At 38.1% G+C, this 15063-nt stretch overlaps 1 protein-coding gene across 3 annotated transcripts in view; it reads left to right on the top strand.

Annotated features, from left to right (window-relative positions):
- The window catches only part of LOC119912524 (trichohyalin-like), a 729783-nt gene that overhangs the window by 28521 nt on the left and 686199 nt on the right, over positions 1–15063 (top strand). For 2 of the 3 annotated variants that reach the window (XM_038731752.1, XM_038731753.1), the window contains exons 1-8: positions 4007–4226; positions 5001–5091; positions 7571–7912; positions 8807–9094; positions 9192–9329; positions 9575–9750; positions 10703–10801; positions 11037–11141. In XM_038731752.1, the coding sequence (XP_038587680.1) occupies positions 5034–5091; positions 7571–7912; positions 8807–9094; positions 9192–9329; positions 9575–9750; positions 10703–10801; positions 11037–11141 (1206 nt within the window). In that variant the 5' untranslated portion in view covers positions 4007–4226; positions 5001–5033. Of the gene's footprint in view, positions 1–4006; positions 4227–5000; positions 5092–7570; positions 7913–8806; positions 9095–9191; positions 9330–9574; positions 9751–10702; positions 10802–11036; positions 11142–15063 lie in introns of those variants that run through there. The other variant, XM_038731751.1, reaches the window with a different exon arrangement.

Genomic DNA, 15063 nt, shown 5'->3' with positions numbered 1-15063 from the left:
TTCTGAGCTTTTGTCTCCACCAGAAAGATTCAAGCATCACTGGATAACAGAGGAGCAAGCTGTACATCAGTTAAGTGCTTCGATGTTCAGCATGTAAAAAAAGAAACCTGAGACTGACACTGAGTACTCACACAGTCTGAAGCGAGAGGTAGCCTCCATGGTCTTGCTGCTGACTGAGCATAAGACTGAACTACAGGGTGAAAACTTCCTCTTCTGTTCAGTTTATTTCTGATCTTGACGCAAAATCCGGGGCCACTCACTGTGGCTTCAACATACAGCAGTGGTTTCTCATCTTGATTATCAACACCCACTTAGGGGGTGGAGGGTAAGCATCACTGATAGCCTTTTTAACTTAACCTTTAACCTTTACCCAGCAGTAATGGTGTCCTTTTTCTTCTTCATCACTGCCTGTAGACTTGACAGACTGACAATGGGGAGCAGGAGACAAAAGGGTGAGCAAAGTCAATTCTCTCCAACAGACCTCTACCCAAGCTCCCAAAATGTATCTTTGTTTGAAGAGCGAGGTGTATGGGACTGGCAGATTATGAGTGTGGCCTGGCGTGCAGCCCAGTACTCCTAGAAATTACATCTGTCTTGGATGGTACCTACGTTCAATGCTAGCATTCTGTTTTATTGCAGGAAGTAAGAGTGTGGTGGTCGGTTGGGGTAGCAATTTATAAACACCTTTTCATTAACTGTAATCATCATTGTTAATCACATATCAAACAGAAAGCTAGATTTTTAAAATATTTGCGTATCACGTAGTGATAGACTAGAAAAGAATATTCATCTCCCTTATATAAAATCTTGGAGAATATTCCATAAAATGCAGAGGACCGTCACTTTGGAATATTATTCCAGTCTTTATCCAAACGTTTTCATCATTGTCAGTATTTAAATCATGAAAAACATGAAAAAATACTTATGTCATGGTTAAAATTTAAATGTGTGTTTTATTTAACCATTTATCATTGTTGTCATATTTTCCATAATAATTTAATATAATAAACTGAAAATCCAGAGGGGAGGTTTTACTATAAGCCCTTGGTGATTTCTTAACTCTCCTGCACTGTGGCGGTTTTGGTGGGGGGCCCCTGTAACACAGCCCTTGTACCTCCCTATGGCCCCCCCTCTGAATGAAAGTCTCTGGCAGTCCTAATGAATTAGCGGCCGTGGGCCGCCTCAAAGCCCGAAGCAACCTCCATGTGGCCCACACATGATCTAATATAGCCTATATGACAACAAAAGTAGGGGAGACTGGGGGCAATTGTAACATCTCAAATTGCACCAATCAGAAACAAGTCAGAGCCATGAAACTTATCATGCACGCTCTCTGTGACCATTGCCTGCCGAAGGACAAGCCCATGAGACATTCTTGTCAATGTTTTTCAGCCAAGAGTCATTTTTGAGCTATGAAAGTAATATTTTTCATCTACAGTATTTTTCTCATACTGTCATAACCTTAATGTCTATGATTTAAATCTGTCTTTTTGATCATCATTCTGTTGTCTAACATTTGATATCTTTGTCAAATATAAACTTCATTGTTTCTAGCCAGCAGGGTAGCTTGTCATGGAGGAGTTACAGTTGGGGGCAATTGTAAAACTGTGTTACAATCGCCCCTGCATGTGGGGGCAGATGTAACATTTTACATCTAGTGTTTGAATCGATATAGTGACTTAACATTGCTTGTAAAAACATTTGATGACTGTTTACAAGTAAAACACAGGTACAAGTTAACTCAATAAAAATTGTATCCAATTAGTTCAAGAAGTTTTTGAGTTATAACCAAGAAAGCAAAAATTGTTACAATTGCCCCTGGTCTCCCCTACACTAGTGTATGAAAGTATCTAAAGAGTGAGCTACTGTAGGCTACATCATTAGTTCTCATTTCTGTTGAGTTTCACATGCACTGTACCGATCACTTCTGTCTTTATTAACTGTTCAGCTTAGTTTGCCTGTACATTAAAAAATGGCACATTATAAACTCAGCTGGTGGCTGAGACAAACCAGCCCTCCCCTCTACCAGCAGCAGCAGAGGGAGGAGGACTGGAGTTGTTCATAATTTCTAAACTTCACACAGTATGTTGATGTCAGGAATTGAACTATTATTTTACTGACATGTTAAATTTGTTTCCAGTGAGATATTAGTGACTTTGTTGCTGTAAATCCTGTTGCTGCTCTAGAAACAACAAAAAATTTAAACAATATATTTAATTATTTAGTAATAAATAGGACTGATAAGAGCATCAATAAAGAACTGAACCATAAGGATTACCAATACAAGTGTGTCAATAAAATCTTAATGATCCAACTCCTGAGAAAATGTCAGGTCCATCTCTGTATCCTGGTTTTTAAAATCCGAAATTTTTAATGTAATAGCCCTGGTCTACAGTAATCATAGTAATGTATCTTCTTGCGACAAAATTAAACTGAATGCAGCTTGTAGACAATATTTTGTCCTTGTACTCCATGTTTCCATTGCATGTCCCTCTCCTTAAACGGTAAATTATTATCATAACAATTTAATAATGCATTGCATTTAAACAGAACTTTTCATACACAAAAAGTGATAACAGGAATGTTACTACTACTGGTCTAACAGGAATGTTTTTTTTTGTGTAACTAATATAAAGTTACTGAAAAGATCCTGTTACTGAAACAAATAACTGTAAGTTACTGAAACATACTAAAACATTACATTATATACTAAACGGGACATTTTCAAAGCTTGAACATTGCCTTTGTCTCATTTGTCTCCGATTGAATGTGCCCCTCTGACAAAACAACTGGCCCCAGTCTGGCCCCCTCAATAAAATTGGTCTAGAACCGCCACTGCTCCTGCATAATCCTTACATCATATTTTTATTTATCTTTAATCTGTATAAAATATATAAAAAATAAATAAAAATCTGGTTGTGTCTGTTTAATTTCAAAGACTCGCCAAATATTCATCCCTGTCAATGATAATAATGTTCAATCATCTGACTGTCTGCAACGCAGTGGTTATAAAAGTATTGCAAACTTTTTATAAGTATAAGTACTCCGATGTAAGTATACTCCATGAGGAAATCTTACATCTGTGCAAGCTTATCAATTATGTTCATGTTACAGCCACAGCAAAACTCAACCAGCAATATGTAAAGGACACCGTACCTGAGGACTGGTTATAAGCAAATTAATTCATTTACAAATTATCACAGGTAAAAGCCCTTGTTTTACACAGGCAGAATGTCAGAATTAATTTCTATTATATTACTACAATGTTAAACTATCCTAAAGCATTGATGTGCAAGCACCTCTAATGTTGTAGTTGAAGGTGGAGCTAAATTTAACAGTCTTACATACTGATGGGGTATTTATTCTTTAATATAACATGTTTCAAGCTAAACATGTTATGTTAGGAAAAATCTTATAACACAAAGTAACTTGCACCTCCAAATAAACGCAGAGTATACTTTGAGGCGTTAAGTATGAAGTAGTAAGTAGTAGTTTCTTCACTCAAAGGGGCATTCAAGAGGCAATTTTGCAGCGTTTTTTTCTTGCATGGGGGAATCCCTGTGTCCACCACTGACATGAAACTTAGTTTGGAAACCAAATGGGATCACAATGGTTGGTTTAGATTCTACTTATTAATGTACATATTAATGGTATTGCTACATGTCATAGTAGTCTAGTTTGTAAACCTATAAATTTATTTCCCTTGCATATTAAGCCTACATTTTATCTCAGGCTAAACCTGACAGCTTTATTAATGTGGTTTAATGATGACTTTATTGTAATTACATTGTTGTTCTATACTTAAAAAAATAATAGGCTAAATAAAAAAAGATGGGTTAACACTGAAGGGGAAAACATGGAAGTTTGAACTGCATTTGCAATTTTAAACTAAATCTACTGAATGAACAAGTTGCAGTTAACCAGAGTGAAACAATTATATTAACAGGGCGGTGTTTATACAGGCCTAGCTGCTGATTGGGTAACACCTGTGACACACGCCCTCCAAACAGGAGAACACATACCTTGAAGCCCATGAAGCCCGATGTGCAGCTTTGAATATGTCCCAGAAAACAAGTCGTCCCACCCGGAAATCGTAGCAAAGTGGTCCAAAACGTTTTGAGACGGGAACGCGTCTTTGACTTTCTCTCAGGCTGCCCGGCCAGAACAGGTTTACACCAACTTTACCTGGATTAATAATTAACAGCAGTCCCTTGAACAGACAGCAGGTACGTCGAATTGTCCTTGTTCAACGCTTCGTCTAACATCTATTTAAATGCACATAATAACAGACCGTTAGCTTTTGTGTTTTTTTGTTTTACTGAAGCCTATTTCTTATCTTACCATTTTAAAATTAATCAGTTTTAGATTATTTAGTCATTTGAACAGGACGCCTGCTAGTTTGAGAGCAACCTGTCGAGTATTGAGAGTCTTTATCATCTTACATGAAATATTACTGGCATGGACTTTGTGCAATGGAGAGGGTTTTATGAAACGATTCTGTCAGCATCAAAAAACTTTAATTTACTAAGAAAGAGTTTTGTGAAAAGCGCAGTTTTCTAATGTTCTGTCTGTGTTGTGTGACAAAAGTGAAAGTAAAAGTCACGTCATGTTATTTATGTAAGGTCTCAGTGAAGGTCAGTGAAGTCTGTAGGGCTTTGTTTAAATTCAAACCCAGAAAAGAATATGATTAAATATGTAGCCTTTAACCTTTTATAAATATGTAACTATGTAACGGTACGTTTTACTCATCTAAGTTTTTAATTTGAACTAGTGTTTCTGCAGAATAAGCAGTGTGGTCAAATATAAACTCAATCCTGAGCAGACTTCAAATTAAAAGAAAACAGTTTTTTGTTAAATGTAATAATTTGAATTGGGGATTGAGTGATAAAATTAGTCAACAGACAAGATCAGGATTTTAAATCATATTTTATCTCAACACAACTTCAGTCTTTTCCACACAATAATGTTTCCATGGTTTCTGTCCATTTTCCAAACTGCAGGATGTTTTACCAGATGGCTGGACTGTCTCTTCAATGTTCGCTCAGAACCATACTTTTTTTCATCGTCCATCTTCTATCACATTTTGTACAGGTAAACTCACACACAAATATTATTGTATAAGAGTATTTCTGTTTTGGGTTTTGGTTCACAGCTCACAACAAAACAAAACAACATCAGTATTTGCATGGACTGTTGACTGTTTTGAGGAATTGATATTCTTAGTTCTTCTCTGGAAAAAAAAACACAAATAATAAGACCAGAAAAACATATTTCAGCTGTGTGTGAGCATCACCCACATATAAAACATTTAAACGAGTTGCATGCAGATGTTTAAGTGACAGAAAACTTTCCATGTCTGTAACACCAGGGCCCTGTTTCAGCAAGCAGACTTAACAAACTCTGCTTATCCCTGAGCTCTGAGTTGATTGAGTCTGAGATGTGAAACTATGAGTTTTCTGAAGATAATCTCCTCCCAAGGCTCAACATGATTGGCAAAGCATGTGCAAATATATCTGTTGCAGGGCTTGACATGAACTTATTGCTCACTAGCCAATGTGGCTAGTGGTTTTTCAAAGTTACTAGCCACGCAGCATCTTCACTAGCCTAGGGAAATTACATTTTATACGAATTACGTTGACAATAGCACGCTTAAATTGGTGTGCTAAAATGTACTAATATCATCATCAGCTCTGATAAGGTTGTGAAAAATGGTCTATTAAGGTCTATTAAGATAAACACATTAAAATAGCAGCTTCTTATTGTATATAGTAAAAGTGCTGCATGGGTGTAAAAGATTAACTGAAAAGATAAAAACTAAACTAAAAACAAAAATCATTGTTTATATCCTCTGCATTTATAAAAGTAGCTGGCTAAATACTGTAATACAGAGTAGAAAAGTTATCTGCATTAGAAACAAAAATGAAAAAATAACACAGTTAAGGCAATATGTATATGTCACGATCGTGGTGTGGAGGCAGGTTGGAGAACCCAACGCAGGACACAGAGCGGAGCAGGTATGGTATAACGAAGGGTTTTAATAAACAAACAAAAGCGAGCACACTTACAGGTGAGTGGCTGAATAACAGAAATCCAAAGTACAGGGAGAGGAGACGAGACGAGACGAGACAAGACAAGCAAGGCTGGTTACAGGCAGAGAGTACACACACGACAGACTGGGGGGTAACATGAACAATGACCGGACAAGGACAAGACAGAAACACCAGGTATATATACACAGGGACTAACGAGCAGGGCGGGAGCAACACAGGTGACAGACATGAGACTAACGAGGCAGAGAGAGAGAGCAGAGGAAAACAGAGAGACTAGACATGACAGCAGACTATATAACAGATACTGGACACTAGACAGGACAGAACCCAAAACTCAACATACCAAGGCAGATACCAAACTCAAAAGTAAACACAAAGGATGGCCAACCGGCAGAGCGTGACAGTATAGGCCTATATCATTTTTGTGCACTTTTGGAGTGCTTGTTTTCCTCATTTATGTTCATCATCATGAAGCTCTGCTGTAGCTCTGAGTCACTGAACATATGAATTGAGTATACAGGTATTTATTTTCCAGATTATTCCCCTACAAATGCATCTTCTGCTTTCATACATGGTATAAAAACTTTTTATTAAAAAAATAGAATCAACTCTGGAAAGGTAGTTGTGATATGACAATATGAAGGGCATCCCTGCTAGTCTGTTGTATTCTTTTATAAACACCAGCATGTTCCTTAATCATGAAGATATAAATAGTTTACAGCATTTAATGCCACTTTCCTCCTGCTTTTCCCCGCCTGTGGTCTGCCTTTTCTCTTTCCTTCGTTCTCCTGTGCATTTTCTCTCCACGCTGCTCGGCCACGCACTGACTGAACCCTGTGTTGATGCGTGTGTGCATGCGACCAGTCGCGTGTGATGACAGAGATCATACCATCAAGTTAAAAGTGATCAGGAGGCTGACGGTCTACAGGTCTGAGGGACTTTGGCTGATCTGTGGCAGATTCAGAGAAGTGAGAGACTGAGACGCGCATGTTGTGTGGATTTGTGGATTTCATGTCTTTATCTTAAAGCTATTAAAAAAGCTTGCTTTGTCATGGCTGCCGCTGGTTAAGTGGATAATTAACGGCAGGCCAGACTGGTCCGACGGCCAATCCGCGAGTTTAAACCCCACAACGTCTTCTTGTTTACGGTGTCGTTCGTCAGTAGCGTGCAAGACAATAGGCTTCACTAATGGACCAATGAGCAAACACTGTGTGCAGGTAGTACTCACGGGAGTTGTAGTGTCATACTGTCACAATTCGTTTGTTATTATGACTTTTGACAAGACTAAAATTTTTCAATAAGACCTGATCGTTAGGCTGTATGCTTATCCGTGCTGCACATCAATGTGAGCCCAGCAACAGTGTAAATACACTATTTACTTTAAAAATATAAAAATTGTAATATCTGTCAAAATACACCTATGATTTTTTTGTATATGGTTCAGCCCTACTTTATAGAGCTGAACTAATTTAACTAGTTCTTACTAAAAGAACTTATAACAATATTTTGTTTCCTTCCAGGTCGATCTCAGTTAATTGGTTCTCCTCGGCCAATAGTGGCAAAAGTTGGCGATGACGTCATCTTGCCATGTCATCTGCAGCCTGCAGTGGATGTTGCTGCCAAGACTTTTGACTGGACAAGACCAGACCTGGACCCCAGATTTGTTTATGTGTGGCGTGCTGGTCAGGAACTTGTAAATGAAAAAAATCCTTTCTACAAAGAAAGAACAACTCTGTTCACTGATGAACTGAAGCACGGAAACATTTCACTGAAACTCTCCAAAGTGAAACCTTCTGATGAGGGGAGATACAAATGTTACATTCCAGATATGAACACAGACGCCTCCGTTGAGCTTGTTGTTGGTGAGTAGATACATGATGTATGTGTAGTGCAGTTTGGTGTGTAGTCTGTGCAGCGGATCCAGTGAATAACTGAGGTAGGATCAAAACAGCTTTCAGCCATTCATGTTAGGACGTGAAGAGTTCACAGCCATCAAACTCCAGTGGAACGGTTACATGTTCTTGAGAACAGCTGAATTAAATGTAATACATACAATCATATAAATTAAACAGAATGTGATGTGACTAACTTTATGACAGACTTTCAAATAGATGTCAGCTGACCCTGCATGAAGCCTTGCAGCCCGATGTTACTGTTGCTTCTTTAGATCACACCATATATATACGATTTCCAAGACAGGCAGCAGATTGACTTTCCAAAATTAATGTGTGAAACAACTGGTCCTTAATTTTTTTTCTTTAATGTAAATAAAAGCTGAAAAAACTTTTTGGCCGCTTACATTAAAGCAAAAATTACACTTTGTAAATGATGTATTCATTAATGTATTGGTTAATTTAACAGAGATTTTTTCAACCTGTAGTTTCTGGCCAGATCCCAGTTATTTTCTTGTGTTTTTAGACAGATAAAAAAGACATGAGCCTCCAAAATCTTGACACCATTCACAGCGGTGCATTAAGTTAAATGCATCTTCATAATGTCAATACTAACATGCTGAAGTTTAGCAGGTTTATATTTGACCTTGTTGTAGTTTAATGTGTTAACATGTTAACATTTGATCATTTGGACCAAACACAAAGTGCAGCTGAGGCTGGAATCTCATTAGTTTTGTAAATATTTACCAAAGAATTGGACAAAATAAAATGTTTCAGATTTACATTTATACATCTCTTTTAATTATTAATGCAGTCTTTGTAAAACTGACCTGTATTTTAAATGTTCCTCTTGCTCAACATCAGGGGCCGTCTCCTCACCTGTCATCATTTTAGCAGGGATTGACAGAGACAAAGGGGGAGTGGTGTTACAGTGTGAGTCTGCAGGCTGGTATCCAGAGCCTGAGGTGTTTTGGCTGGGAGGTGAGGGAAACCTCCTCTCTGCTGGACCTACAGAGACAGTCAGAGGTCCTGATGACCTCTATACTGTCAGCAGCAGAGTGACTGTGGAGAAGAGATACAGCAACAGCTTCACCTGTAGAGTCCAACAGAAGAATATCAAGCAGACCAGAGAGACTCACATCCAGGTTCCAGGTAGAAATGATTGATGATGTGATCAATGTTTTAGTTTCAAATAGCTGAGGTCTAGTGTTCTATAAACAACATGTTATTTTGTGTTTTATCATTTCAGATGATTTCTTTGAGGTCCAGTCCAGTTTGTCCTCCATCACAGTTGGATTTGCTGTTTGTTTGGCTGCTTGCATCGTGATCATTTTGTTACTTATCTTTTCTGTGTGGAAATGGAGACAGAACAGACTGAACAGAATCAGTGAGTTGTAAATTAATTACAGATTAATGGGACATAGTAATGTGATTAATTGTGTAAATTAATATGATCAAATTGTCAGTATTTTTTTTAAATATGTGGTGTTTTTTCTACTTTTATTAGCAATAAGTGAAATTGTCAGGTGTCTTATTTTTGTAGCCCATTAACACCTGATTTTAGACTCAAATGTCTCATATGCTGTGATGCAAGGACATGACTTTAATTCTACTGCCTGTATTTTCACACAGAGAGCAAGAGAAGCCACAGGAATGAAATGGATAAAGGAGAACAGAAGGAGCGCTTTAAAAGAAACAAACCTGAAGATCAGCTCCACATTGAAGCAGAAAGAGAGCAGCTCATGACAAATGAAACAGTGACAATGAAGAGTGTGAAGAACAAAAAAGGGGAAAGAAAGACAAAACATGTAAGTAAAGAAACAGGACATAACATTGAAAGCAAAAGTCAATGGAGATTAAACAAGGATGTGACCTGTAAATCTGACCCATGTGAATCATGCAGATCTTTAATAAAAAAAAGAAGAGGGGGGTTCAGGAGCTGGCGGAGTGAAATGGAAAGGATTGGAGGTCATTTATATAGGCTGACGTGTAAAATTTTCTCCCTTTCCAAGTATCAACAAGGATGTTTCCACACCTGCGCAGTGTGTACCACAGTCGCTCTCGCGTATGTTTTGATTATCGCTTGTTATAGGCTATGTCTAAAGTTTACTTTGACTTTGTTGTCGATTGATCACTCCTGTAGTCTACACACACTTTGCACTTTCCTTATGTTAAAGGTTTTGGCACGTTATAAAAAAGATTCTTGTGAATGGTTGTGACAGGATTTATATAAGGCCTTTTCATACGGCTTTGATCCGCGGGGTCGCTCTGCGCTCCCCATCAACAGACAGGCAAACAAGTGCTCTGCGAGGTAACCATGGCAACGGTTTCTGTGTAACTGGTGCAATCCCGTGAAACTGCCGCGGTCGTTCTTGTCTCACGCACACGACTGCCCGCTGCAAGAGTTGAAATGTCAAACTTTTTTCTACATTTTATCAATACACAAAACAACCTTTGTGTTGTGGAGTGTGGGGACAGGGTGGACCCAAACGCAACTCTGGGGATTAACAGGTTTTATTTGGGGAAAGATGGGGTTGAGGGTGAGGTGGATCCCGGGTGTGGGGGGGTCTCAGTATATTTTCCTGCTTTTTTGCCCTTTGCCAATCACATACCTGATTAAAACAACGCAACAGTTAACGAGGTAGAGAGGCAAGAAACAAATGCAATACTGTTCAAATTTATAATATATATATATAAAATAAATATGGCTAAAATCATGTCTGGATTCTTGTCCCTGTTTCTGTCTCTCCTCTCTCTCAGTTTAAGGAGCAGCAGCTGCAGGAGGAGCAGCAGAGGAGGGATGAAGCTGAGAAAAGAGTTCAGACACTGAAAGATGAGCTGGAGACCAAGAGGAATGAGGTTCATCTTTAGTTTGATAATATAATACACTGATTTTAGTATAAAGTCATATTTTTATGTCATCTAATGTATAAAAAGTCAAACTCACAGTAGTTTATGTAGGTCAAGTACAAAATAAAGTCTTATATGTGTTTTTTTTGTTACAGATATTAATTTATAGTGTAAAGTATTAAATGTTAGTAAAAAGAACATTTGTCTCATTTCCTCTCTTTAAAACTTCTCGCTGTCCTTCCAGGTTGAAACCAAACAAGCTGAGCTGCAGCAGCTCCAAGAAGAGAAGCAGAGGAAGGAGAACGACCTGCAGACTGTGAAGGAAGAGCTGGAGAACAAGAACAAAGAGGTTCATGTCTTTATCTTAATCTTTCTGTATTTACTGTGTCACAGCCCAGACTCAGTGAGCCACACAAAGAGGGAGAATACACACCATCAGAAACTAACTTAAGTTGTATTTAAGTCAGTGGTGGTTGTTGTGTTGAGTGGATGTTCGGTGTTGTGAAGGCAACAAAGAGAGAATGAGGAGTCAGCCTAACTACTAAATGGCCCCTTTCATCAGTGAGCAGGAGGAGCAGTGACAGCCAGCCAGAGGCTCAACACTCATCACTTCTGCTGTTTCTCAGTCACTAAATGATAATTAATAAAGTACACAATATTTACTTTATTCACTGGTACACAAATCCCGTACTTGACTAAAAGTAGAGCTATCCTTGATAAATATTACTCCATTAAAAGTAGAAGTCTTCAATTTAAATTTCTACTTGAGTCAAACTACAAAGTACCTGCTTTAAAAAGTAAAAGTACCGTTAGTATAGTTTTGTTTGTCAGGTGTTGCTGAGATGACAAACTGACTTTAAAAACACAGTAGGCAAACTTACTAATGTACTAATATTACATTATTATTACTCATGCAGTAATTGTGTGAGTAAGTAGTGTAACTGTCCCATTAGTTTGTAAAACTACTCACATGATTTAATGTGAACTCATGTGTTTCTTTGTGTCCTTCACCTCCATCCCAGCTGGAGAGAATTCAAATCAGCCAAGGCAGCAGTTTCCTTTCTTGGGTAAGTGGTTAGAATATAATTAAGATAACACCACAACACAAAGTAAGTACATTATTGTAATATGTCCATATTTGTAGATTGTGAATGAGACCAAATGCAGAAACAGACTGAGCAGCATGAGCAACTTTAACAAAGCAGCAGAGATAATCTGAATATATAATGAGGGAAAACCACATTACTACCAGTGTTGGTGTAATGTAATACATTATAGATTACTAGTTACTGTCATTTGAGAGTAATTAGTTATATGACATGACATGATAGATCACAGTTATATCTGTCGGGGGGGAAACAGGATGAATCGTCTCCCCATTAAGAAAGACACTGTGTGCATTTACGCAGGAGATACAGCAGCATAACCTCATTAATCATTTTAATCTCCCGACGCTCCGACAGGATCGATCAGGATGAACTGACAGCAGCCTCTCTAATCATGGAAGTAATTCGTTAAAGCACAAACACATATAGAAATCTATTTACGCACGATCCATCAGGGGAGCTAACGTCTTGTTAAGAGGAGTCGAGCTCACCCTGCCTACAATCTCCACCGCTGGATTACAGCAACAAGAAATAATGTTGCTCTTTTACTCATGGATTTGTTTTTCTGCTGCCGAAATGTTTCTCAGTGTTTGTGAATTATTAAAAAAACAAAACACCCATTACTTTTGGGTTAAAATGTGTTGTAACGCACGTTACTGAGATGGTAACGGGTATAATATTATCGATTCTCTTTTAGTAATGGGTTATATTACTGTGTTACAGCAATAAGTAATACATTGCTGTAACTGCGTTACTTTTATAACTGTGTTACTCACTTGAAACAAAACTATCCAGGAAACTTTGCCAATGAAATGCAAAATTTCTTCTACATGAGAGCTGAGATTTCTCACTTGTTATTCAGCAAAAGTCATGATGCTTCTTTTTGCAAGATGGGTGATTGTATAATATGTTCAGTCATCTGTCTTAATAAGCTCCAGGGTCAAAGCAAGGAAGAACAGGAGAAGGAAGCTGAGTTGAAGACACTGAAGACAAAGCTGGAGACCCAGGAAATGGAATTAAACACTAAAATCAAAAAGGTTTGTATTTGTATCTTTTCTTCAACAGATTTGGTTTCAGCCACCTACTGGTTTGTTTTCAGTTTAGCTTCTCTGTCTGGGTCAGGAACAGGTCGAAGAGGGTTTGAGACTGGAATGATTTTTATCCTTTTTAAGAGGGCTGTGATTTCCAGTTAGAAACAAAATGACTCTGGGGCTGTATAAACAGTGGAGGACACAAACAGGTGGCTTCATTCAAATGAGTCTCTGCTGCCAGTTTGGCGTCGCTGTTAAAACAGCAGTGATTATGGAGAAATGCTTTAATCCGTTTAGATTACACGCTGTCCAACCAGTAGATGCATTTTGTAACGATAGAGAACATCAGTAAATCAGTCTGTGCTAAAGATTATTAGCAGTGACTCACAGTGTGTCCACCAGACTGCCAAAAAGCAACCACAGCCTCGTCTGCACAGGCTCTCAGGCTGGTCAGGTGTGATTCAGTATTCAGTTCATACAGATGCTGGATTACTGGGGCTCATTATTCCTGTGCACCAGGGCCTCCTTTCAACTTCTCTGGCCAAAATGTTGTTTCGTGTTTTATTCTTGAGATGCATTTTAAATTCTTATTTGATGTGATAAAGAACTTAAACTCACAGGATTGGATTTATGTAGAAATTCACATTTTCAAGTGTGTTATTTTTATTGTACCACCACATTATATATGGAGCCCAGCTGCTACCAAAACAGCAGGAGTGCTTTTCACCCAGTCTGTGCACAGAGGGAGTCACTTACTTCAGAAACTTTCCAATTAGACGCACAAATAAAACCATGATATAGACTTGATAGTTTTTCTGTTACTGTTGACATGTTGCAGTACATTAACTCAAATATACATTCATAGTTAAACATGTCTCTCATATTGTGTCCTCTTCTCGTTCCTCCCAGATTGAAGACAAACAAGCTGAAGTCCAGCAGCTCCAGGATCAGATTCAGAGGACGGAGACCATCCTGCAGACGGAGAACAGAGAGGTTCATTATTCTACTGAACTAAAAGTATCAGAGTATCCAAATATTTATAGAGATATTTGGTATTAATGTCGATGCTCAGACATTCAGCAACACTCATCATCATCATGTGTTGAACATTCAGACCTTAAACCTGAAGGTGCTCTGTGGAGTTTTCTTGTGATTAAACAGAAGTTATATTTACATTCAGTGTTACTCACCAAAACACATCGTGTGTGTTTGAAGTCTAAATTTAATTTCAATCAAGTATTTTAAATCCAAAATTGTTTATATCCATGTTTACTACAGCAGTCTTCTTCTTCTTCCTGCCTTTGCTGGTGTGTTTCTGCATATCTTGGCATTTTACAACCACCAGTAGATCAGTGAATAGCATGAAAAGACTGGCAGGAACATGTATCTGTTACCCACATATGATCATGTGCATCCTCGTGCTCAAGATCAACAAAACTGGAACTCATTCATAGACAAACAGCTTTAAAGGACTAATAGAAGTTTAAAACTTCAGAGAACCTTTAAGGTCAAATATTTGAAATGTTTTAGATAATAAACCATTAAAATATGTTAATAAAAGAACATGACTCCTTTAATCTCTTTTTCTTCCCAGTTGGAAAGAAGCAGAGTTGCTCCAGTCCAGCCTTCCTTCCCTCTGGTAAGTGGTCATGTAGAAATAAAATGAATACTCTCAAAGGTTTCCTCGTACAGAAATAAGAGTAAACTCCACAACACAAACTTACATGGACAAAGGTGTGCAGCCTTTAACAAAACTGCATTTTGGTCACAAATCTTCATCTTTATTGAGTTGAAGTATTTTTTTTAAGCTGCCTGAGGAAGTAAAATCTTTGTTGAGCTTTTGAAATGATTGTGTTCAATGTTAGTTGTCAAGTTTCAGGTTGTTGCTAACGTGTGTCCCTACGACTTTAAAAGTGTCAGTTAGGGTTAGTGTTCACTAATCAGAAACGCCTCTCATCTTGTCTCCAATATCTAATCTTTCGTCTCAGTTTAAGTGGACGATCGTTTCCAGGCAGAAGTTCCAGGATGAGCAGCAGAGGAGGGAGGAAGCAGAGAGCAGAGTTCAGACCCTGGAGGAGAAGGTTAGTATTGTATTCGCCACAAACGATTTATTCAAGTTTATCCACCTGCTTGC

This window comes from Micropterus salmoides, unplaced genomic scaffold (genome assembly GCF_014851395.1).
Source record: "Micropterus salmoides isolate LMB-PRFRI ecotype aquatic unplaced genomic scaffold, ASM1485139v1 Ms_hic_scaffold_2, whole genome shotgun sequence".
NCBI lineage: Eukaryota > Metazoa > Chordata > Actinopteri > Centrarchiformes > Centrarchidae > Micropterus > Micropterus salmoides.
The sequence above is the reverse complement of the archived record's forward strand: the minus strand, read 5'-3'. Positions and strand labels throughout refer to the sequence as shown.